At 41.7% G+C, this 26,431-nt stretch overlaps 1 protein-coding gene across 3 annotated transcripts in view; it reads right to left on the reverse strand.

Annotated features, from left to right (window-relative positions):
* Positions 1–26,431, reverse strand: part of KCNAB1 (potassium voltage-gated channel subfamily A regulatory beta subunit 1) — a 370,129-nt gene that overhangs the window by 42,978 nt on the left and 300,720 nt on the right. For all 3 annotated transcript variants that reach the window (XM_049867540.1, XM_049867541.1, XM_049867542.1), the window contains one exon: positions 19,759–19,845. In XM_049867540.1, the coding sequence (XP_049723497.1) occupies positions 19,759–19,845 (87 nt within the window). The remainder of the gene's footprint in view (positions 1–19,758; positions 19,846–26,431) is intronic.

Genomic DNA, 26,431 nt, shown 5'->3' on the forward strand with positions numbered 1-26,431 from the left:
TATTATTCTGTCTGGACCTTGTTATTTATACAACTGTCTGTGTATCAGCTTCTCAGGACAGGCTTTTAACTTTATGTGAAAAGAAATTCTAACTTGTGGGTGAAAGAATAAAGCAAAAAGCTTGGCAGAGGATTGATAAAAGTAAAAATATATATATATTTCTCCTAATGAGATTTTTTACTGGCAAATTCAGTTTTATGCCATAAAGGGAAGCAATCTCTATTTCTTCTTTAATAGTGTAAGGCTGGCCTTACTTCTTGGTTCTACCACAGGAGATGTCTGGAAGGAGATGCTATCTTAATCGTAATGATTTTAAAACCTCTACCCCTGCAGCCAATACAGCTCACTGCCAGCCCAAACTCCATTTTTGTTCTGCAGTGCTTATTATGTTTGTCGGGCATCTGGTAACTCACCAAAAGGCAACCTGTAAACTTGACGTGGTGAAGTTGAATGATTTCTCAGCTTTTCAACAGTGAACTCCCTGGTAAAGAGGAGCAACTAATCCTGTTAATATTTTAAACCAAAGCATCTGTCACTTTCTACATTAACATTTAAGGCTGGGTGGGATACAGACCCCAAATTCTGGTAAAGAGACCAGACTTCATGGTCTGGCTGAGACTAGAAGGACCCCAGAGGTCATGGTCCCCAGAACTTCTGTTAGCCCAAGACAGGAACCATCCCCAAAGCCAACTCTTCAGACAGGTATTGGACCGGACTGTGGGACAGAAAATGATTCTGGTGAAGAATGAGCTTCCTGGATCAAGTAGACACATGAGACTATGTTGGCATGTCCTGTTTGGTGGGGAGATGAGAGGGCAGAGGGGGTCAGGAGCTTGGCTGAATGGACAGGAAAAGAGGGAGTGGAGGGAAGGAGTGTGCTGTCTCATTAGGGGGAGAGCAATTAGGAGTATATAGCAAGGTGTATATAAATTTTTGTATGAGAGACTGACTTGATTTGTAAACTTTCAGTTAAAGCACAATAAAAATTAAAAAAAAAATTTTTTAAGGCTGGCCTAGGAGTGGCTGGGCAACTTTCACTGCAAGGAAAACCCTCCGGTGGGTCTGCATTGGGATGCCCCATGTTCTATTCCTTGGACCCATTTCACTATTAGACATGTCTTCTTGGTTCTGATCCCTTAGACTCTTTCTTTGGGGCTTTTCTTCCTTTTTCTGAGGATCTTCTTCCTCCCTCACCCCAAAATGGCAGTTTTCCCTTGTTTTCTCTGTTAGAGTCTTCTGCTAAGGAAGGATTTAGCAACGTTTTTCATGGTAAGACAGTGTTTCTTAAACTCTATGAACAGTACCCACTGAAGTGGTTGCAAAAGCAAACATCATTGGACAGCTCTGACTTTATCATTAAAATGTATGCAAATTATTTATTCTACACCATAAGAAAGCATTTATTTTAAAACAGTAATAATGTTTTTCTTTACAAATCTTTGAGTAATACTTTGTGTAAAATGCCTCTCAATACAGTTTTCCACGTGGTCAAGCTTGTAAGAAACTCGGTTTCTTTTTGTTTTCCTGACAACATCCCTCCTAACACTCTGTCTTCCTGCTACAGCCTGGACTGGTTGCTCTCTGTGTCTAAAGCATAGCTGTCCTCCTGGGACCACCCTTCCCTCATCCTGGAAATTCCCTTCCTTTTCATGGGATGGCTCTTTCTGGCTTTTATTCTCTCATTTTGGTGATGTGCATTTTCCAGTAACTTCTGAGAAATTTGTTTGGGAGACAGAGAAGTCAAAATGTCATTATTCCCTCACCCCTGACTGGTAGTTGTGCCCACCAGGTTGAAAATATTTTTGCTTAGAAATTCGTAAGCCTGCTCCGATACTGCTGTTGAGAACCCCTAGACAATCCTTATTCTTAATCCTTCATGCGTGTACTCTTTTAACCCTCTGGAATACTTTAGTATGTTTTCTTTATCTTTGAGATTGTGAAAGTTCACGATGGTGTTACTCTAAATGAATCTCCATTCACTGCGCTAAGTACTTGCTGGGCCCTCTCAATCTAGAGACTCACGTTTCTCATATCTGGAAATTTTCTTGTATTATTTCTCTGATAACTCTCTCTCCCACCATTTTATTGGTTTTCTCTCTAGAAATTCTTTACGTGAACAGATGTTGGATGTCCTGGACAGAACCTTAACTTTTTTAACTTTTCATTTCTACTGTCCATGTCTTTTTCCCTTCTACTTTCTGGGACATTTCTTCAACTTTAATATCTAAAATTTGTGTTGATTTTGTTTTTACTTTAGCCATTATATTTTCAAACTGTAAAATCTTTTTTTAGTTCTATGTTGTTTTTGCTCTCTTTCATCCTATTTTTGTTTTAATAATGCAATATCTTCTCTTATCTTACTGAGCATACTAATTATAATTTCTTTGAAATTTTCTGTATCTCTCTGCATTCCTGTTTTCTATTTATTTGAGCTCTTTCTTTAAACACCAGGGGGTCCTTGGGTTTCTGTTCACATTTAACAGTGAGGTACTAAAATTGTGCTTAGATGGTGTCAACAAGTTCAATTCACTGTGGGATCATTTGGGGGACTTACTATTTTTTTTTTTCTCATTTGAGTTTTTTCCCCAGGAATGTCAGTATTTGTTAGACTGTTTTCTGGGACAGTTCTTTCCAGAGAAATACTCTCCCATCTTCTGCTTGGGGACAGTATAACCTGGCTGCTAGTGACCTGGAGTGAGTGAGAGAAGGTGGAGGGGGGGTCTCAAAATTCATAATCCTTTTTTCTTTTTCCAGTCTGACCCAAACTTCCTCTATCTCTGGAACCCCCAAGAGCAGAGCCTCTCAACTCAGTTTCTCTAATTCATATGCCCCTGACTCCCACATGGGAGGAAAAAGGCAGGACCTTGACTGCAGACTTGGGGACACAGGGCTTCAGTCACTCCTTTTAATCTTTCAAATAACTACCCTGTTCTTAGTTTCTGCCTCACCCCAACTTTTGTGGCACTGGTGCCTCTAATGCCTGAACCATCCTGAGGTTGTGGGTACAAATATACTTGTTTCTCATCTGCAGACACTTTTAATAACTCTTTCGCAGCTCTGCTAAGTTATTTATGATTGCTCCATCCTTTTCCCACTTTCACTTATGTTCGTGCAGGTGTCCAGTTTTCTGCTACTTTCCTCAGAGATAGCGTTCCTATTTTTGTTCCTTGTCCTCTATGTTGTTTATTTTAAAAATATATATATATTTTTAATGCTGAAAAAAAAAATATAACACAAATTTGCCAATTCAACACTGATTATTGGTGATGGTTTTCTGGCGTACAATCCAAATTGCAGTGGTTGGGGTTTTATAGCATATGATGTTTTCCAGTATTTGAATATTGGCAACCAATTACTCCCCAAAGCAGAAGTGACACTTTCAAAGTTGTCAGATTCCTGGAGAGGGGTTGTGGGGCAGATGAGTGATGGGGCACGAGAGATGTCTCTGTGTAATGTGTACCTTTTATATAGGTGGCCAAGTGCCTTACTCTGTAATTTCTAGAGACTTTAATCTTAGACATGGCATGCAAGGTTTCCCTAAACTTCCAATTACTTTAGATTTAAAGGTATTTTCTTATAATCTAAACAAATTTATTTTATGAAACTAATGGAAGAGTTACTGTGTTTTGGATGTGTAATTTAAGTCAAAGGAGCCCTGGTGGCACAGTGGTTAAAGTGCTCGGCTGCTAACCAAAAGATTGGTGGTTCAAACCCACCAGCCACTTCACTGGAGAAAGATGTGGCAGTCTGCTTCTGTAAAGATTAAAAAAAAAAAAAAAAAAAACCCACTGCCAAAGATTACAGCCTAGAAAACCCTACTCTGTCCTATAAACCATGAGTTGAATGGAATCACCCGCACAAGACAATAATAACAACAACTTAAGTCAGATAGATTTAAAATTGACATCTAAACACATGTAAATAACATGACTTGTGAAAATGTCCATTCACAGGTGACCTTATAACACAGCTTCGTTCACCTCCCATCACCCCTTTACATCAGTGGAGATAAGTGTCCCTTGGCCCTGCTTAAAACTCAGGCTATTTCCATAGCTTTCCTGCCCACTCTCGGGTAGTCCTGACGTCATTTCAAGCCATAAACACAGACTCCGTTTGGTAACTAGCATGTCCAGGCATAGATCTCAATCAAAACTCCAAGCTCACGTTCATCTCCCTTTCCTGAGCTGGGACCTGCTCAGGCTAGAAGCCTGCGGAAGTGGCAGTGGGGTGTGGTGTGTTTGGTTTCTCTATTCCTCTACTTTCTCTTCTCCTCTGGGGCCTTCTCCTCCTGGCTCTGGGCCTTCAGCTGCAGCCCTCCAACCTCCAGGAGACCCTGTAGGACCTAATACAGAGGCCATTCACAGGTGTCCGCCTCTCCACCTCCACATTTCCCAGACAGGAGTCAGCCACCAGGCTACTCTACTCCCTCACCATTGAAGCCATCTTTTAAACAACCTGAATGGCCTTACAGAAGCTCCCATCCAACCAGGGTTGAGTGAAGGGGCAGCCTCTCCCCTTGCTGGGGTTGGGTGGAGCTCACAGAACAGTCTTCTCCAGATATGTCCCCCTCACTGGATCTCTCCTCCTCTCTCAACCCTTTATATTGTGAGTGAGGGGCTCAGAGTCATGGAACTGAGAGTGGGGGAGGAGGAGATGGGAAGGCTCCTCTCTACATAAGAATGATGACTCTTCCATGTAGACGGATGGAAAAAAGTAGAAAACACTGTCCTGCAATCCCCAATATCATAGCTAATGACGGGAAGGCTCCTCTCTACAGAAGAATGCTGACTCTTCCATGTAGAAGGATGGACAGAAGTAGAAAACACTGTTGGGCAACCCACACTGTCATAACTAATGCAGGCAAGGACCCTCAGTGTGTGCTAAAACTAAGCCGTGGGGGCCAGGCTACTCACCTGGCCTCAGTGAATCATATTCCAGGTTATTTATTGATTACAAAGTCTAAGAGGTACCATTACGGTAGAGAAACCTGGCAGACTCATCCTAACTGAGTGATCAACCTTAACATGACTGGTGATGGAACCCAGTGTCCCTCCTGGACCCTCTGAGGGACACAGTGAGAAGGACCCAGCATTATCTGGGTAGCGGTCTTACCAAAAGGCTAAAATCTTAATCCAATCATGAGAGGGTAATCAGACAAATCCAGATTGAGAGACTTTCGGCAGAACAACTGGCCTGGGTATATTCACTTATTTTTTTTAATGTCATTGCCATTAAAGAGGGGGAAAAAAAAAGGCAGAGGAACTATTTTAAAGGAGATTAAAGAGCCATGACAACTAAAGGCAATATGGGATTATTAATTAAACCAGGGACCCATCTCCTTCTGCAACAAAACACACAAATAAAGGATGTTTCTGTGACAATCTAGGAAATTTGAATATGGATTGTATATTAGATATCAGTGATGTGATGACTGTATTATTATGTTTACATGGAAGAATGTCTTGTTCTCAGGACATTTCCTAGAGAGTATTTTTGGGTGAAAGACCACAATGAGAGAGAGAGAGAGCAAAAGAGGGTTCAGCTGAAGCAAAACATGGCACAGTTTGGTAAATCTAGCGGTACTGAGCGTTTATACTTTCAACTTTTACTTAAGTTTAAATTCTCAAAATAAAAAGTCGAGGGCAGGAAGAGTCATAAAACTAGTTCTTGCCCATTTCCTTTGAGAATATAGAAATGGAGATTTAGCATCTCACTTTGAAATTCAATTCAATTATGTCTTGGTGTCTGGGTGAAACTTCAATTATTGCATCTTAGGCACTCCTTCGAAACTCTATGGGGCCCCACATACTCTGTCCTATAGGTTGCTATGAGTCGGAATCGACTTGATGGCAACAGGTTGGTTTTTTGGTTTTTTTAGGCATATATATTTCTAAAAGAATAAACATATGTAACAATAATACCAAAGCAACCAAACCCATAGCCATAGAGTTGATTCTGACCACAGCGACCCTATAGGGCAGAGTAGAACTGCCCCACTGCGTTTCCAAGGAGTGGCTGGTGGGTTCACGCTGTTGACCTTTTGGTTAGCAGCTGTAGCTCTTAGTCACTGTGCCACCAGGGCTCCACAAAAACAACAACAGCAACCCCAAAATATTTGTACAGTGCTGCATTATAATTTATAAAATATTTCCACTTATCTCATTTTATCTTCACAACAATCTTGGAAATAGCTAAAACAAAACAAGCAAAAACCAAATCCACTGCTCTCAAGTCGATTCTGACTCATAGCGACCCTATAGGACAGAGTAGAACTGCCCCATAGGGTTTCCAAGGAGCACCTGGTGGATTTGAACTGCTGACCTTTTGGTTAGCAGCCAAATGCTTAGCCACTGCATCCTTCCCATTTTACAAATGAAAACCTAAGAAGCAGGAAGCCTGAGCAATTCAACCAAGACCACACACTTAAGACGGACACCCTTGTCCTCTACTGTGGATCCCATCCATTTTTCACTACAGATATTGAACACTCAAGAAGGGCATAACAAACCCATTTACTCTCTCATTACTTCATTTTGTACAGAAATTAGGAGAGAAGCTTAAGGGCATTTTTTTGTATCCCCGCGTCTGAGAATTGTAGGTTAGCAGTGATACAGGTGGCTCTGCTCATCTCACTAAAACAAAGTGTATCAGCCATGCTAGTAAGCCCTCAGAGTGAGACGCTGCTGAGTACGAGGATTAGGTCCCTGGGTGGTATAAGTGGTTTTCAATCAGCTGCTAACTTAAAGGCTGGCAGTTTGAACCCACCTAGGCACCGTGGAAGAAAGGCTTGGTGATCTGTTTCCATAAAGATTACAGCCAAGAAAACTCTATGGAGCACATTTCTACTCTGTAACAAATGGGGTCACCATAAGTCAGAATTGACTCAAGAGCAACGGGTTTTAAGTAGCAGGATCCTAAATTCCACAGATCCACCTGCTCGGGCTAGAGAGCTCCGAGGTGGCAGCATACCAGGCTCCAAGTCCTACGCACATCATTGCAGATGGCTGCAGCACAATGAAGAACTTACAGAACTAAATTCCCCAGAGGTTGAGTCGACATCCCCTCAGAATACGGAGTTAGATCCTGTCACAACTTCAGATATCTTCCAGGGAGATGACAACTCTCACAGAAGGAAGTTCACATGAGTCACAAGCCTACAGCCTCAGAATACTAAGCAGCTCTATTTCTCACCTGACAGCTGGGGTGACATGAAGAAGCCTTATTCCCTTTTTTTCCCCCTAACTAAAAACAACTTTATGGGGATGGGAGGAGACACCCTTTCTGAGCTTGGTGAGGGCCACAAACTTGTGAGGAGGTAGGACAGGCCCCCAGACACGTGTGTCCGCCTTGCTTCTCCTTTTGTATTTCACTAATGGCAGGGTTCTATCTCCTCTGCTTTCACTGTTGCCTGAAGATACGAAGAAAGAAAAAAAGGCAGGTGGCAGGGGTAGGGAGTGGGGAGAATAGAAGAAGGAGCTAAATTGCAGGAATACAAGCACATTCTTCTCCAGTATCCTTTCTTTCCACTAGGACTTAACGTACAAAATAAAGCATCAGATGACTATGCTCAAGGCTGAATTATCCAATAGGCAAAGTAAGCACGGCGTTTACTTTGCTTACCAGATCATCTGTAGTGAACAATTTCACATGGGTTTCACCTGTCCTAGAGTAACTATTCATACTCTGATCAATGTGAAATTGAGAGATTTATTAAAATAAAAGAGACAACTGGAGCTAGGAATAGTCTGAACCCCCTGTGGTGGAATCCAGTAATCCAATATGGCGGCTAACCAGTGATGTTTTAGAAAGGGGAAACAAAGAACCTGAAGATCAGTACTTGATTGGTATTTACAAACTTAGATCAGTGAAAGACATCACTTGATTGGTAATTATAGGCTTAGAACATGGAAAGACATTTACTGATTCTTATTAGGTCATTTTAAGGCAGGACTTCCTGTGGCAGGCCTTCCTGTGGTGGGATCTTGCAGGGCAGGACTTCCTATAATGCAAGCTCATAAGGTAGTTGGCTTAAAAGGATATACATATCTTTCTTAGATTGGTTATGGTGTCCTATAAGAATATATGACAAGGGGATGGGAATGTCCCAGTGTAGTTGTATTGTTGTTACTGGACATTCCTCTCTTTGAAACAGCATGGAAAATGGCTATTGCTAGGGTGGAAACAGAACTAGCCACAGAGTAGCATTCAAACCTCAAGACAGCCATTTTAGATCTTCTCAGGTACCTAAAATTTCGAAATTTCTTTACACACACCACATCTTAAGATTAGTAAGTAAGCACAAGTAAGCCCATGCTTACCTTGCTTACTGGGTCATCTGCCCCTTTTAGGGATTGTAAATTTGAAAAGAAGCTTTGATTCTGTAGAAAGGTGCTGTGGGGCTGGGAGAGAGACAGATGCCAACCATACCTAGAAGCACAGTCTTTGATGTGGTGAAAAAAATGTGAAATTGTTCACTACAGGTGATCTGGTAAGCAAGGTAAGCATCGTGCTTACCTTGCCTATTGGATAGTCTGCCCCTGACTACACATTGTTATTTGGAATACAGTTTTCTTCCAAGCCAGCTGTTACTTCACATATTTTCTGCAGTCTTGGCAACCTTAGCTTCTCAGTATGCTCTATTCATTTTTCTAAAGCTCCTGTTCTCTCTGTGGAACCCAGTTGGAAAAAGATAACTTGTTAACCAGGGCTTTGCTCAGTAGATGTCTGATAGCGTGTCTGAGTGGTATGCAGACGGAAGTTCCGGGGCTTCTGTTAACTTTGAAAAATTTTTCAGTGGGCCTAGAAGACTCATAACAAGGAGCCCTGGTGGTGCAACAGTTAAGCGCTCTTCTGCTAACTGAAAGGTTAGTGGTTTGAACCCACCCAGCAGCTCTGAGGGAGAAAGACCTGGTGATCTGGTGACCTAGATTATAGCCTAGAAAACCCTATGGGGCAGTTGCACTCCATTACACAAGGTCGCTGTGAGTCAGAATCTACCCAACAACACCGAACAACAACAGAAGGCTCTGCAGGCGTCCCTGGGCGGCATAAACAGTTAAGGTCCACTACTAGCCAAAAGGTTGGCGTTTACGAACCCAGCCGGCCGTGCCTTCGCGAGACAGGCCTGGTGATCTGCTTCAAAAAAACCGTATGGAGCATTTTACTCTGCACACATAGGGTCACTCTGAGTCGGAATCAACTTGATGGCACCCAGTAACAACAGAAGACTGCAAAGCATGTCAACAGTGAAGAGTGGTGAACTTTCATGTGCTTTGCTATATTATTTAAGATAATTTAATTCTGCTTTAGAACATAAGACAGCTCATAAATAGGGAGGATAAATGACACTGGGTAGAGAAGCAACTAACTTGTGAGACATAGGCAGAACTCACAAAGTTGAGAACGTGTGTGCTGGAGGTATAAAGGGAGGGATGGAATGACCTGATACTCACGATGCATCCGTATGCATATGGCACCCAGCATTCGTGATACACTAAAAAAACATATGAGGACTTAAGTGAGGTCTTAAATTGGCCACTCATTGTTGACGTCCATTTCAGCCTCAAAACCCCCTGCACAAGAAATGCAAATAAAGCCAGTCCATAGCTGCTCCTCAGGCTAATGAAGAGTTACAGCTAACGGCCTGGTGGGCTTGTCCCCGTGTGTTTCTGATAAACCAAGTGTGCTATTGACTTAGCCACCTTCCATCTGCCGAAACCTCAAGGCACCTTGCTGAAACTCCAACTCTGGCCCTAATTACCATGCCCTCATGGGGAAGGGCCAGTGTGGGGTGGGGAGGGAGAGAGGGAGGAGAGGGAGCAGGAGAGGAAAACGGAAAGGAGGAGATGGAAAGGGTGAGGGGGAAGGGAAGAGGGGAGAGGAGAGGGAGGCAGAAGGAGAGGTGGGCGGAAGAGAGGGAGGGGGGAGAGGGAGGGAGAAGGGAAGGGGAGGGAAGAGAAAGAGGGAGACAGAGAGGTGGAGTGGGATGGTGATGGGGATGGGGGGGAAGAGAGGGAGAAGGAGAGGAAGGGGCAGGGAGGAAGAGTGAGACAGGGAGGGAGACAGAGGAAGGGGGAGTGAAAGGGAAGGAGGAGAGGGAGAGAAAACAGGATATATGAACACCATGTGTCCCAAGGTTCAAGTAGTCTGGTTCTTCTACCTGCTTGTTCTCTACCCTCCATGTGTTCACAGCCCCATTGCCTTGCCCTTGTTTTTCACCGCGTGTTTGAACTGATTAATGTGCCACGTGATTCAAGTGTCTTAATTTGTTCTGTGAGCCTTTCTGTTCTGAGACCTCTAGGGCAGCGCGATGGTGGACTTGGGGGCTGCCGTTGCTTCAAGGTAATTTCTCACAGGACGTTTTCATAGCAGAGCTATGAAAACAGTAACAGGAATGACAGCTCTGACTTTCTGAGGAGTTACTACCAAGAGGCAACAATCTACGCACTTTATATAAAAAATAGATCACCTCAATTAAGTCACACAACAACAACAAAAAAAAAACAGTTGCCTTCAGTCAGCTCCTACTCATAGCGACCCTGGAGGACAGAGTAGAGCTGCCCCATAGGGCTTCCAAGGAGCAGCTGGTGGATTCGAACTGCCGACTTTTTTTGGTTAGCAGCCACAGCTCTTAACCACTATGCCACCAGGGCTTCAATCCACACAATAACCCTATTAAAAAACAAACAAACAAAGAAACCCATTGCCATGGAGTCGATTCCGTCTCAGTAGATATTATTATTCACATTTTATAGACGAGAGAAATCGAGGACTAGAGAGGTTAAATAACTTAAAGGTCACTCAGCTAGTAAGAAACAGAACTAGGATTTGGATTAGGGTCTGTCTGACTCCAAAGCCATGCCCTCCCTATTTTGGGGCAGGCTAAGTTTCTCCCTCATTTACTTCTAGTGAGACCTTCCCTGGCCACACTAACTAAAACCTACCCTCTGCTCCCATACTTCCTGTCTCCCTCCCAGGGTTTATTTTTATCTCCTTAGTATTATTGGAAACCCTGGTGGTGTAATGGTTAAGTGCTATGGCTGCTAGCCAAAAAGCTGGCAATTCAAATCCACCAGGTGTTCCTTGGAAACTCTATGGAGTGGTTCTACTCTGTCCTATAGGTTTACTATGAGCTGGACTTGAAGGCAATGGGTTTGGTTTTTGCTTTTTTAGTATTATTACTATCTAACATATCTTTCTTATTAATCTATCGCTTTCTCCCCCATAAGAATGTGATTTCTATAAGGGCAGGATTTCTGTCCGATTTAGTCACTTCTGCTTCCCTCAGTGCCTAGAACTGTGCTCAGCACACAGCAGATATTCAATGAGTATCAACTGAATAAATGAACAAATTCTATTATTGAGTTTTTTTCTACAGACCTCTTTGGAAATAAAGTCACAGGCACAAGATTATCTTTCAGGCTGAAGATTAACCCTGAAAAATTTAGGGTTAAATCAATTTAAGGGGCATGGGGATTTGCACAGTGGCGTAGTGGTTAAGTGCTGTGGCTGCTAACCAAAGGGTCGGCAGTTCGAATCCACCAGGTGCTTCTTGGAAACTCTATGGGGAAGTTCTACTCTGTCCTATAGGGTCGCTCTGAGTCGGAACTGACTTGACGGCACTAGGTTGGGTTTGGGGATTTGCAGAACAAAATTCCAAGGAGAAAAAAAAGGACTAGAAGAAAATTCCATTGTCAACCTTGATTCCTACACTACCCTGGCTGACGCTGTGGCTTGCTCACTTCCACATGAATTTTATTGCATTGTAATTCCAAGGAGAAAAAAAAGGACTGGAAGAAAATTCCATTGTCAACCTTGATTCCTACACTACCCTGGCTGACTCTGTGGCTTGCTCACTTCCACATGAATTTTATTGCATTGTAATTCCAAGGAGAAAAAAAAGGACTAGAAGAAAATTCCGTTGTCAACCTTGATTTCTACACTATCCTGGCGGACCCTGTGGCTTGCTCACTTCCACATGAATTTTATTGCATTGTAATTTGAGGGCTGTCATGGATTAAATTGTGCCCCCAAAAATGTGTGTCAACTTGGCTAGGCCATGATTCCCAGGATTGTGTGACACTCTACCATTTTGTCAACTGATGTGATTTTCCTGAGTTATAAATCCTACCTCTGTGATGTTAATGAGATGGGATTAGCAGCAGTTGTGTTAATGAGACAGGACTCAATCTGCAAGGTTAGTTTGTGTTTTAAGTCAATCTCTTTTGAGATATAAAAGACAGAAGTGAGCAGAGAGACTGGGGTGGGGAGGGGGGGAAGCTCATACAACCAAGAAATAAGAGCCAGGAGAATAGCATGTCCTTTGGACCCAGGGTCCCTGTGCTGAGAAGCTCCTAGTCTAGGGAAAGATTGATGACAAGGACCTTCCCCCAGAGCTGAGAGACACAAAGCCTTCCCCTGGAGCTGACACCCTGAATTTGGATTTCTAGCCTACCAGACTGTGAGAGAATAAACTTCTCTTTGTTAAAGATATCCACTTGTGGTATTTCTGTTATAGCAGCACTAGATAACTAAGACAAGGACCTTAGATACCTCCCATGGTTACCTCTGAGAAAAGACCCATAGAAAGTTTCATATGTATGTGATTGTGGGGCATCTAGGAGCCCTGGTGGCACAGTGGTTGAGAATTTGGCTGCTAACCAAAAGGCTTGCAGTTCAAATCCACCAGCTGCTCCTTGGAAACCCTGTAGGGCAGTTCTACTCTGTCCTATAGAGTCATTATGAGTCGGAATCAACTCGACAGCAACGGGTTTGGTTTTTCTTTCTTTTATGGGGCAGAGAGGGGCCTTATGTTCGCTTGCCTCTGTTGTGTGTAAGGTGCTGTACCCACATCTTGAACTCATTCAGGTGTGGCTTTATTGGGATACCTCCATTTTCAGGTAAGGAAATTGAGCCTCGCTGAGAATGTTAACTTTCCCTAAGTGTCTAACTGGTAGCAAAACCAAGATTTGAAGCTGTCTGCCTAATGCCCCAGCCCACTCTGCAGAAAGATTGCTCCAACAAGAAGGAAGCTCACAATGAAAAGAAACACAAGATTTTCTAAAAAGCTGAACCATCCAGCTGAACCTGAAGGGAACCCACCCGTCCCCTCATGCTGTTTCTTAGAAAAGATGAAATAAATTTCTCCGTTCATGACATGACTTGTTCTGTGAAGGATGAAACATCAACTGAACAGATCTAAGGTAGCTCTGAAATTTTTGGTGGATGTGCAGTTCAAATGGAAACAAAACTGATTTAGTAAAATTGGAACATGATTTTTGCCACAGGCTTGGTAGGCTTTGGCTCGTCTTCTTGGATATGAAAATATTTTTTTTCCAAATTAATTTCTTGAAAACTCAGCTGTCTCAGCTTTTCAAGCCAGGAGATTAAATGGATCTGATGGACACCAGCAGCTCTGTGGAGCACCCTGAGCAGAGTCATAAATAAAATGCGTTAGATAATTTAAATTTGATATAGTAATACCCAGGGACACCAACACTGCCACAGAGCCACCCCTCCGTTCATTTCTGCTCAGTTAGCTATCAGTCAGATTTCTGGAGACAGAGCCAGCGTCTGTATGCTACCATTATTCCAGATGAGAAGAAGTGGAATATAAGAATGTCAGGACGCTGTTAGCCAACAACATGGCCTTCGTAATATCACCTTGAAACATGGTAAACTAGACCAGGTACCTGAATGTTCATAGATGTTAAAACCCAAAAATACCCTTTGTTGTCAAGCTGATTCCGACTCATAGTGACCCTACAGGACAGAGTAGAACTGCCCACCAGGGCTCTCTGACCACTTCACTTTACAGCTTCATTTATTCAATCACTCAGATATTTATTCACTCATTCCTCCAATCATCTGTCCTTCTTTCCATGCAATAAATATTTATTGAGCACCTGCTATGTGCCTGGTGCTCCGCTAAACTGGGAATAGAATTTACAGACCTGGGTAGCTGTTAGGCACATGTGGCGAATGAGCACTTAAAATCTGGCTAGTCCCAAATTAGCAGGCCTGGTGGTGCAGTGGTTAAGAGCTTGGCTGCTAACCAAGAGGTCGGCAGTTTAAATCCACCAGCCGGTCCTCGGAAACCCTATGAGGCAGTTCTACTCTGTCCTACAGGGTCGATATAAGTCAGAATCAACTCAAGGGCAACAGGTAGTCCAAATTAAGATGTACCGTAAGTATCAAATACATAACCAATTTTGAAGACTTACTATGAGGAAAATGAGAGTGTGAAACATACTGTTAATAATTTTTTTATTACTTACATGTTGAAATTATATTTTTGATACATTGGTAAAATAAGATATATTATTACAATTGATCTCACCTATTTCTTTTTACTTTTTTTTATGTGGCTCCTAGCAAATTCTAGTTACTTAGTAATTCAAATGACTTATGCTTCCATCATATTTCGATTAGATAGTACTGTGACTATTTGCAAACCATTTCTTCCTGCTATTATGTTTAGTTGGGAGAGGTCAGGGGTGTCTTTCAGGGAAGATGATAAAATGTGTAAAGGCTGAAGGGATGATTCATTATGGATAGATGCTATTTGTAGAGTTCAGGTCATTACATTTTAGTTTCTGAAAACTTTACTTTGGATGCTAAATATCCAGGCCCCGTGCTTCCAGAACTGACAAAATGCAGAAAAATTGGAATGTTGCAATGTTGCTGTCACAGCTTTCTGGTATTTCGTGAGTTGTCATTGGACACTCTAGATCCCTGGATGTCAAGACAAGTGTACATGGCAATGCTAAAAAAGATGGTTTAGGAAAAGTAAATATGGAACGAGTTGTTTGACATGATGTTATGGCTATAAGTGAAGTGAACTTTGATCTTGTGTCGCTTACTTGAAATTAAGACCTCTGAGTTGTTTTATAAGCCTGCACTGGCCTGCTAGCAGGAAAAACAAAAATCCTTGAATTGTCATTCGTATGGGAATAGAATTTAATGACTCGGGGATTTTGTGAAATTAACTAGTTTTGGCAAGAAGCCCTAAATGAAAAGCAATAAGGCTCAATTCCAAGTGTCTTTTGAAATTTAAATTAAATTAACATTTAAATTAATTTTAAAAAATCATCATATTCTCAGCTCAACAAATTCGTGGGGTTTTCCCTTTGCTTTTTTTTTTTTTTTTTAAAGGTGTATAAACTAACAGGGCGCTGTCTTTTTGCTGTTATTACAAGCAGCACACATAATTTGCAGCCGCTTTTTATGACCAGGGTCCACCACTTCCTCCCTGCCACTGTGAGAAAAGTATAGATGGAGAAATTAGTCTGGCATTTGGGAATGATAGAAAACCAAGCCAGAAAAACTCCTCAGACATACAAATGCTCTCTGTCTCTCCAAGTCCAGCATGACTCATGTCGCAATGAATTTCCTTTTGTCTAAAATGAACTCAGGAGAAGATTTTGAAATACATGGTCGGGATTTATGGACGCAAGACAGTTAAGTGTACGAGTATCACGGAGCACAAGGAATCGTCAGCAACTCTACTGGGATGAACGCAGCGTCATAAGAAAGAAGAAATGTGGTGTGGGGGTGATTTTTTCTAGGATTGGAAAACATGCCACCAATGCCAGATATTGTAGAAGAGACAGATGGCATGGCAGATGCTGTGAAAGAAAAGGGACTTACTATGAGGTGAACCAGAAAAAACAAGAAGAAGGACAGAGAAAAAAGTACACAAGTTCCCCTGTGTTGTCAGGAACGTCTTCTCGTGGCCCTAAAATGTCTAATTATGTCCCACAGGGTTGCAGATTGCAAAGGGAAGTGTCTCACCGCTTTCTCCGCTGACTGTGCATTTGGAATCTACGGCCGTTCTTTTGGGGGGACTCACTTTTTCTCTATTGATTTTGTAAGGAAGAGAGGGAGGCAAGAATTAACTGGATGCTTGATGCCAACGTATTACAAAGAAGGTGATGCCACTAATCTTTTTATGGCTCAACTGGTTGCTGTAGGATACGTAGAAACTGGACAAAACTCATCTTGGCTTGTTTTAGAAATGCTCCCAATTGACGTTCTTTAATGGTACACATTAGTCGAATGAAATTTGCATTTTAACATCATTTAAATCGAGGTTATTTAAAACATGTCTTAGAGATACCCAGTGTGGGCATACGTGACCTTTAATATTTACATGGGTTGGGTCTGGAGACTCTGCAGTGCCCCCAAAACTTAGAATTCCTCTCTACTTGGTCATCAGCAACAGAGAAGAGTTAGTGTGGAGTGGGATGGTGCTCTGTTATCAGCAAAGTGTTTAGGTCCCCCAGGTTTAAAATAGGGGGCTCAGAAAAATGCTAAGTTAGTACATATTGTGTTTCCATGGGGTGATAAGGAATGGATAAAGGCAGGAAAGATGATCTACTGCAAAATAGCCAGACACACACACACAGTGCAGATCTCATGGACGAAAATTAAAAATTGTGTGTTTGACAACCACTGTCACGTTACTTACGTCGGATGGATTTAATTCAGCCTAAAATAACCAATGTAAGTTGCTAAAACACGGAAAGTGTGAATGATACTAAGGATTTTCCTGCCATTACCAAACAAACCAACAAATGCACATAAAGATAAATAATAACTGGTCAAATACCTCGTGATGGTTTTGTCACTATATCTGGAGAAGAAATTGAGTCATTAATGACAGGCTATAGAGGATCCTTGACTAACAAAGAATTAATGTAGGTTTTCAAGGATAATGTTGATTATAAGTAATTTTTACCTTATGTACTGTTTTTAGAAACACCAAAAAGCCCTAAGGTAGACTCCATTCTATGTATATAACTTTTGATTGCATACACGTACATGTGATTTACAAAATCATTGCAAAAATGAATTCAGAAAGATCTCATACATCATTTTTCCCATTTGGAGAGCAGCAGATGTACCCAAGGTCACCTGGCAATCCTTGTCTCTTTATTTCCTGTGTCCTCTCTCTATGAGCCTCCCAGACGAGTACTTTTCCCTGTTGCAGTAAAGTAGAAAAGACTAAATGTAGAAAATGTGCTTCCAAAGATTAGTTTCAAACTCTTTCATTTCTACTGGGCCCATCAAGGAATAAATGAGTATACTAAGCTTAAAAAATAAATCTGTTGCCATCAAGTTGATCCTAACTCACAGTGACCCTGTAGGAAAGAGTAGAACTGCCCCATCAGGTTTCCAAAGAGCAGCTGGTGGATTTGAACTGCTGATCTTTTGCTTGGCAGCCAAGCTCTTAACCACTGCGCCACCAGGGCTCCACACTAAGTTTGAGAATACACATTCTCTGAAAGCTGGGGAGCACTCAGAGGGAAGCTCTTTAGATCAGGAACAAGTCTTGCCTGAGTAATTGCCTGTGGAAAGTCCCTGCTAAGCCCTCCGAGAGGAAAAAGCCTTGGAGTTGCGATGGGCTGGCCGTGGGTGGGCCTCCCCTTGCCCTTGTGCTACATCACAGCACATGGTAGTTGATTGTCGCTGAGTCACAAAATGCCTTGTTCCTTGACCTTAAAAACCCACTGCCGTAAATGCACATTGTTTGACACCCTCTTCATTAAGTTTCTGAACTTGGACAATGACTCATGATGAAATTGCCTCCTATTCTGCTTTGTGAAATTTTATATAAGAAACTCAGGGAGTACTTCATTTTCTTCCGTCCCAGGAGAGGCTAGACATTGCTGCAGTTATAAACTCCATTGGCAGCAATTATTATTATTATTTTTTAAACACCTTGAAGCTCCTTTCTAATAAAGTTAAACACCCAGTCAATGCCTAGGGCCCTAGTGGTGCAGTGGTTAAGTGTTCAGCTGTTAACCAAAAGATAAACAGTTCGAATCCACCAGTCGCTCCTTGGAAACCCGATGGGGCAGTCCTACTCTGTCCTACAGGGTCACTACGAGCCGGAATCCACTCTACGGGAACAGATTTTTTGGTCGTCAATGCTTATACGAGAGACACCATTTTCTTGTTATTACGGATAGTTTGACTCCTACTGGAGTCTTCTTCTTTTATCAGTATAATACAAATTACAATGTTTCCTTTTAAGAGAACCCTACAGTATGTCCCTAAAATTAAAGGTAGGGGTGGGATGGGCAAAATGGGCACGTACAAAAAGACCTTGAGAGATTCCCAGATGTTCTGTTATCCTGTACAAGGTGTAACAGGAAAGAATACTGTTTCAAGTAAGAAAATAGTCACTAGGCACTTAAAATGGGAAGCAATGCCAACCTTTCATTCCATTGCCATCGAGTTGACTCTGACTCGTGGCAGCCCTACAGGACAGAGTGGAACTGCCCCATGGGGTTTCGAAGGTGTAATCTTTATGGGAGCAGATGGCCATATCTTTCTCCAGTGCCAACCTTTCATAGCCCCCACCAAACTACATTTAATTTGACACTTTCACTGACTAAGTGGCTTCAGTGCTCTGTTTCAGTGTCATTGGGAATGGTGTGACCTCATATTATCCTTACAACAAATATTTTATGTACTAATAAAATGTTTATGGTCTGCCTTGTCCAATACATAATCTTTGCTTTGACATAAAAAACGCATCTCTGGCAGTTCCATGGATAATCACTTTAGAGTCTCTAATGCTGACACTACGTCATAGTAAACTATTTACCCAGAATCAGGAAAGCTGCAAACCCAAGGTAAAAAATTGGGTATATATGTATTTTTTAACATTTCTCTGTATTTGACAGAGTTAAATAGCACAGAAAATAATTTCCATAATATTTTTTGTCAGAAATGCAACATATAGAAAAATCCGTATCTACTTCAGTCATTTCTAGGTTCTATGACTACGAAATACCCTGTAGTAAGAATGATCTTCATAGGCCCTGATTTATCCCGTGATCTTGAACTGTCTTGTGACTCATCAAGGGTGACATTATCTTCAGTGTAATTTTATGTTGAGTACACGACTTGAATGATTTAAAATTCGGTTCATATTATAAACCTCAGTTAACCAGAACATTTCCTTTTCCTTTCCTCCCCAAATATCTTGATTCTCAATCACCTTAGGCAAGCGATGATCACTATGACTGTAAACCTCAGTTAACTAAGGCCTTCTTTTTGCCTTGTCCTCCCAAACTATCTTCTTTCTCAATCAGCCTTCTTTCTCAATTAGCCCCGTAAATAAATGTAATTTGAGTACAATCTGGTTTTAGAAACACTCTGGAAGCTTCCCCAGGGAGAAGCTTAAACAATTGTCTTCAAACAGTTGTGAAAGAAGGGGGACAAAATGCTGCAGATCCTTGAGACTCAACAACGCATGAGGGTCTCATTTTTCAGAAGTCACTCCTGTAGACCCTCTCACTGTTCATGGTGCCACTAAGTGCTTGTTACTGCAGATCGAAAACTAATCAGGCCTAGAGTCATTACAAACCAGGAAGACCCTCAGAGGATTTAACCAGAAATAATGACGGCTGGGCTACAAACGCCCTCTTCCATTAATTTTACGGTTTTACTTGGTGAAATCACAAAAGTGAAATGAACCTGGAAAAGCGAGCACTGTACCAGCAGGCACCACAATCCCAGCTCCTTCAACTGCTGAAAACAGATGAAAGATGCCGAACGCCCAGCAGCAGCTTTGAGGGTAAATATGGGGCCGGAGAGACATCGACCAGAAAGGTGTTTATTTTTCCATATTCAGTCAGATCAGTGTGTGAGTGTATTTCACTTCCTGGTTCGAGTGGAATGAGTGGAATGAGTCCTCTAGCTAGCATCAATAGTTTTAAAATCTTTTTATTAAATTTCTTTACTCACCTTCCATTGGGGTGTTATTGTCTGGTCGATTTGCAAAGACAACATCCACGTACTCAAGCTGCAGCCTCTGGAGCGAGCCCTTCAATCCTGGCAACAGTCACAGGAGAAACCCAAAAAGCCCAAATATGAGAACCGTTAGAAATACGTTTGGGTCCCTTTAAAAAATTGCATTTTTTTTTCCTTTAAAAAGGCATTGGATTAGTTTCAACAAGACATTGAATACAATGACGCTAATTGGCCCCGCTGTACCTTTTAAAAACATGTCAAAGGTTGACTTTGCTCCAACAAAGAAAAACCTGAGAACTTTTTCAATAAGAGGTTTCCCACAGGAAATGGGCACTCAGTAAGGATCCTTCACAGTGACTCATGTGGCAGGAGCCTGAAGCTGAATCTAGAATAAAAAGCAGCTTCTCTTTGAGAGTTTGTGCTCCTTCCTCTTGAAAAGTAGAAATTAATGTTTGCTTGGAATTATTTAATGGCTTACAGTGGGATGGAGATAATATTTATTGCACATCAAACCCATTAAAATGGAATACATCAGAAATAAACGATAGCCTTAACCCCGTCTTGATGTACACATGGGTTTTTAAAGTAACGGAAAAGAGTTGGCACACGAAGACTTTACTCAAAATTTTACGAATTGGAACGAAGTTTGAAGACTCAAAAATATAGCTAAGCTCTACCATTTCTATTATTCTCCATTCTTTTGGAAAGAAACAAATAGATGGCATAGAGACTTTAGAGCAGAGAGTGAGACCTTTAAAAAATCTAGTACCAAAAATCTATGTTTCAACCTTCGCCATTTGGTTCTATTCCTGTGAATCATCGGAAACAATTAATTTTACTAAAATTAATACTTCCCTGAAATAGAATCTATTGTATATAATATTATGCAACCAAAAGATGACAGTATTCGAGAATCGTTTTATCTCATTTCCATGAGGCACAGCGTTTCCTTATCAGCCTGTTCAATTCCTCAGGAAGAGCAGAGGTTTTCTTTTATTATAAGCATAAAGTTAATTGCATGTTAAATGAGGCTCTTATAAATTTAAATTTGGCTCATTTAAATTTGATTTTTCAAACTGGTTTATAGGCCAGCCGTAATTACTCTCCTGACAGGAAAATGGAGTGCTGAAGATAGTTCTGGAAATATTTTTCATTCATTGAGAAAGGATTGTCTGTGCTGGTAGCTTGTTAAAAGCATCGATGAAGAGATAAGAGCAGACGGGTGTTATGAGGTGCAAGGCCTGCTCTAAGAAACCGCAGTGGCTTTTAGGCCTGCAGTATCACCGGCGATCTCAAGGGGCAGTTTGAAATTAAATTTACCTTAAAAACACTCTGATATGAACCACTTTTTGTAAGCAATTGAATGTGAGGAGGAGGTAAGGGCAGGAAGAACAGGATCACCAAGAAACCAATAATGGGGCCTCACAAGGTATAAAAGGTTGGAAACCTCTACCCCCAAATGCTGTGGGATCCCACTTGAGTTATTTTATTTTGCCTTTTGGATTGTGACTCGGTTGTCTGATCTACAGCAGGGATAACAATACCTACCACCTTCAGAGTCACTGCTCCAGACAACAAGTGAAATCAGTTGTCGAGCACTTTGTCAGCACAGTGGTCTACAGAAATGTTGTGATAATTATAACAGGGGTATTCGCATCTAGAAAGATTCAGAGTGAGAGGTGCCAGAGACTGAACGCCAAAGATTTTTGAAGAACACTCTGGTTTTGGAGGGAAGCATTCAATGACAGTTCTGGTGCACTGGTGCGGGACCTGGCAACGTTTCATTGTTATACACAAGGTCGCCATGAATTCGACATGAATCTACAGCAACTAAAAACAACAATAGTGGGTCCACACCTGACACTGAAACCAGGCGTCCTCCTTTCTAAAGATGGCTCCATCCCACCGTGTGTCTTCCAAACAGCTCAGTGTGGGCTGAGAGTCACGAGGAGAAGAAGCTAACACAACGGCTAACACAGTACCGTTGTGATGCTGTGTGAACTGGCATCTCACAGACTGGTTGTCATGCTTTGAATTGTGTCCCCCAAAATATCTGTTAACTCGGCGAGGCCATGATTCCCAGCATTGTGTGATTGTCCACCATTTTGTCATCTGATGTGATTTTCCTGTGTATTGTAAATCCTACCTCTATGATGTTAATGAGATGGGATTAGCAGCAGTTATGTTATGAGGCAGAACTCAATCTATAAGATTAGGTTGTGTTGTAAACCAATCTCTTGAGATATAAAAGAGAGAAGCAAGCAGAGAGACATGGGGACCTCATACCACCAAGAAACAACAGCCAGGAGAATAGTAGGTCCTTTGGACCTGGGATCCCTGCGCTGAGAAGCTCCTCGACTGGAGAAGATTGATGACAACGACCTTCCTCCAGAGCCAACAGAGAGAGACAGCCTTCCCCTGGAGCTGACACCCTGAATTCAGGCTTCTAGCCTCCTAGACTGAGAGAATAAACTTCTGTTTGTTGAAGCCATCCACCTGTGGTATTTCTATTACAGCAGTACTAGGTGACTAAGACACTGGTCGTGACTTAAGTCATTTACTCTTTCAAGCAACAAGCATGTATTGAGTCCTGATTTCATTCTGAAACTTTGCTGGGATGTAGAGATGTAAGGACACGACCTTCATCCCCATGGAGCATGTTGGGAATATTTATTGGCATAGATTCATTGTTCAAGATGATACCGTGCACCCTCATGCAGTGCCATGGGCTTGATGTAAAGGCCAGCCTTGTTGTATTTAGTCTTCCCTCATTTCTCAATTCTTTCTCTGGAAAGTGTTCTTCCTTGGTATTCAGAGATTCTAGTGTATTCATGTGAGAGTATGAGACATGAGGTGTTGTATGAGGCCAGTGACTCACCTGGTCTCTTGGCTTTGAAGTTGAGTAAATGGAAACTGTGCACTTAAGAGGCGCTGCCCACTTTGGAAGTCTCGATCATATAAGGTATTGTAATCCATGGTACTGATTTTAGGTTTTATTATACATGAGATGGAAAAACATGGTGGGGGGAGGTTAAGCAAGGAAAGGATATCAGACTTCCAGTTTGAACCGATCCACTCTGCTATATGGAGAATGACTTATGGGGTAAGACTACCACAGCAGAATAAGCTTCTACTAAGTTGGTAAAGAGATCGACTGCTAACCGAAAGGTCGGTGGTTCAAAACCACCAGCGGCTCTGCGGTAAAAAGATGTAGCAGTCTGCTTCCATAGAGATTTACAGCCGTGGAAACCCTAAGGAGTCGCTATGAGTTGGAACTGACTCAAAGGCAGTGGGTTTAAGTTGGTTAGAAGTGTTCACATTTAGGAAAAGTTGTGCAAGTAGAGATAAGAGGAATTGCTGGTGTACTTGATATAGGGTGTTTGGGGGACAGAAATAAAGGATGTCTCTTAGACTTTGGCCTGAAAATGAGGGGACTCCTACTTGAATGGGGAAGGAAGGCAAGAGCAGATTGGTGGTGGCAGCAAGGCTGTAAAAAGCTCCCTTTGGGCTGTGATTAGTTTGAGCAGCTCGTCAGTCAGCTGCATGGAGCCCTTGCGGCTAGATGGACCAGTCTGGCATTCAGAGGACAGGTCTGTGTGCAGGTGAGGTATAGGGTCTGGGATACAGGGTTCAAATCTGGGCTGGCCTGCATGACCCAGGGAAAGGTTCTTAACCTCCCTGGGCCTCAGTTTCTTCATCTGTCCAAGAAGGAATGGGCTAGGTGATCTTTCTACTTTAATTCCTCATTCAACTGCAAACTAAATCAGGTAGTTGTATTTTTTCCTCTTTGGATTCTTTAATCAGGTAAAAAAAATCAGGTAGAAATAGCTAAATCATAGCAATATAACAGCATGCTCAACAAAGGTTTCTTTGAGAGAGCCATCTAAGATTTATCTCCAATAAACAGTTACATTCTATCTCCATTTAGGAAATGCTTGTTGAGCACTGGCTCAGGGCCAGGTATTGTTTTAAGCAGACATGCAACAACGCATTAACCTTGACTGTACAAGAGCCGCGGACAGCTAATCAAAACCTGAGGAGGTGAGTGCTTCCGGGCAGCGGCTCACACTTGCTGAAGGCACTCTTGGCCTTAGCCTGTCCCTTGGCACTCGCGAGAGGTGAACACAGGGGAGGTGGGAGAAATGCTCCCTGCCCTCGAGGAGATCTTTAGAAGTTTACTAGAAATTCCTCGATGTTATCAAATTAAAGGAAAGAGCTTTCAGGTGAGTATAAAACCAAAACACAAACCTGTTGCCGTCAAGTTGATCCCGACTCAGAGAAATCTAAGTTCGTTTTCCTTTTAGGTTTTGAAGTTGAACAAAACCCAAAACCAAACACGTTGCCATCTTGAGTCAGTTGCGACTCATAGAAAGTGAACATTAGTCCAACTTAAGCCTGTTTCCTAGGACGCTAAAGAAATAAGCTTATTCCAGACACCCCGGCTGATTGGCGTGGCTGGTGGTGGATCAGCTGTCCAGTGTTGCTGGTTCAGCTGTGGAGAAACAAGGAAATGAGTAGCTCGAAGATTCTACAAAGGGTTCTATGGAAATACGCTGCCTTGTCATCCTTCACACCTACTGCAGACTTGCTTTCATATCTAGCTTGAAAGAAACGCTGCCTTAACAACGTGCACTGTTTTCCTATACAATTTTCCAGCTTCTTTTCAGGAGATCTTCTCAGTCACAGATTAAGACACGTGTTTCTTTTTATAAAGCCTGTGCTGTATTAGAATAACACCTATGGCTGTGCCTCCCTTTGCGAAACATGGTTATCCTGGATGGGTGAACCTGGTCCTCTGGAAAGAAATTCTGTGATGAAGACTTTTTTTTTTTTTAATTATTCTTTAATTGAAAAATCATAAATTATCTTTTTTTTTTTAATTTAGATAATAGGGCTTAACATTTGCAATTCATTAAAGAGTTTCCAGCAGAGCTTTCTCTAATTATTTCCTAAAACAATGACAGTGGGTTTGTGTTTGGAATCACGTAACAAAGCTGTTGTTTACCTAAAAGGCAAATGAAGACTTAGACACAGCTTTGGACTGTAAAAACACACAAACGATTTATTTATTTGTACAATTTGACTTGTCAAAGTATTTCTAGTCCTTTATGTTAGGCGTTAGAGAATCTGACCCACTATATCCCAACAGTAGCATAATTGGGGCTTGATAAATGTTTGTGGGGTGGTTGAATGGATAAATAGAATTTTAGAGCTGGGAAGGACCTTGGGATTCTAAATGGAAGTAATAAACCTATTAGTGAAATTTCCTTCCCCAGCTTGTGAATCTAAGAATGTTCTATCTAGCTGGACTTAAATTAAGGATGTTAGATTCATTGAAAAGGCCTTTCATATGAATTAACTATATATGTATATACTATGCACAAGTCAAGCTCATTTTATACTATATAAGCTAACTCAGGTGGCCAAGGTCAGCAAGCACACAAGTGGCCTGAATGCTACATGAATCGGACTTCTGTTTGACCTTCTAACAATGCTTCTCAAATTTAATGTGCACACAAATCTCCAATGCTGGACAAGGTCGCCTCTATGTCAGCACGAGTCCACCGAAATCCGAGGATAACACTTCATAAACCTCTCCAAACTTTATTTTGGGTCTAGAAATCTTATGTTCTTGCTTTTCTGTAAAATTTTCATAACTGCTAAGTAATTTCAGCCTGCCTTTGGGCTGACCACCTAGCAGTCCTGAACTCTTGTCTTTGGCTGAAATGGTGGAATTGCAAAATAGTAATAGTAGTGATGATAATAACAACAACCTAAGAATAAATGATCTCAATTTGCAATCTCAAAAGTTTGAAATTTTGTGTTAAAGTTCGAATCTGGGTCAGCTCGCATTTCAGCGGAACAGGTTTATTTATCCTGAGAGATTAGTTTCTAAGAAAATTCCTGACTGATTTAAAAAGAGAAGGAATTTAAGATATCTCCATTAAGTTGTATGAGGCCTACAGAAAACTGACTCAAAAAAGAGAGAGAGAATCCTGAAATTACGCACACACGCTGGTAAATGTTAAAATAATGGCAATTCGTGAAAAGCATAGTAGCAGATCTTCTTCACTTTTTGTCTTCAATTTCGTGTTTCTTTGGTGATTGCCAGCATGAACCATTTTCTGAATCTCTCTCTCTTCTAATCAATTAGATTTTTAAAAAGAGAGAAGAGAAAAACATGAACTTTCGAGGCAGCACACAGCTGCCCTGTCCATTCACTTCACGGTACCGGCAGACTTGGGTTGCTTCTCACTGATCAACTCAGTGGTGTAGGACACGAGTTACGGTGTACCTGCTGAGTACAGAAATGGTAACCGTTTGGAGAGGCAGCTTGGGCTTGGCTTCATCGTGTCAAATGGAAAACTAAGGCCTGAGATGAGATTCTGTCTGGGTAAGGAGTCTGGGAGCTTCCTCTGGTTCTACAGCCTGGGATTGATGGTGACAACCTCAAAGTGTCACTTACTTGATAGAGAGTGTCCTTGGCCATGGAGCGAGGACTAGCTGCTGCACTAATAAGAACCATGAAAACGGTTTCCTTTTGGGGTGATGAAAACCTTTTAAAATTAGATTATGGTGATGTTGCACAAGTCTGTAGCTATTACTTAACCAATGACTGTATACTAAGTAGATGAGCTTTTGTAGTTTGAAACTTACTTCTCAATAA

Source organism: Elephas maximus, chromosome 23 (assembly GCF_024166365.1).
Source record: "Elephas maximus indicus isolate mEleMax1 chromosome 23, mEleMax1 primary haplotype, whole genome shotgun sequence".
In the NCBI taxonomy this organism is placed as follows: domain Eukaryota; kingdom Metazoa; phylum Chordata; class Mammalia; order Proboscidea; family Elephantidae; genus Elephas; species Elephas maximus.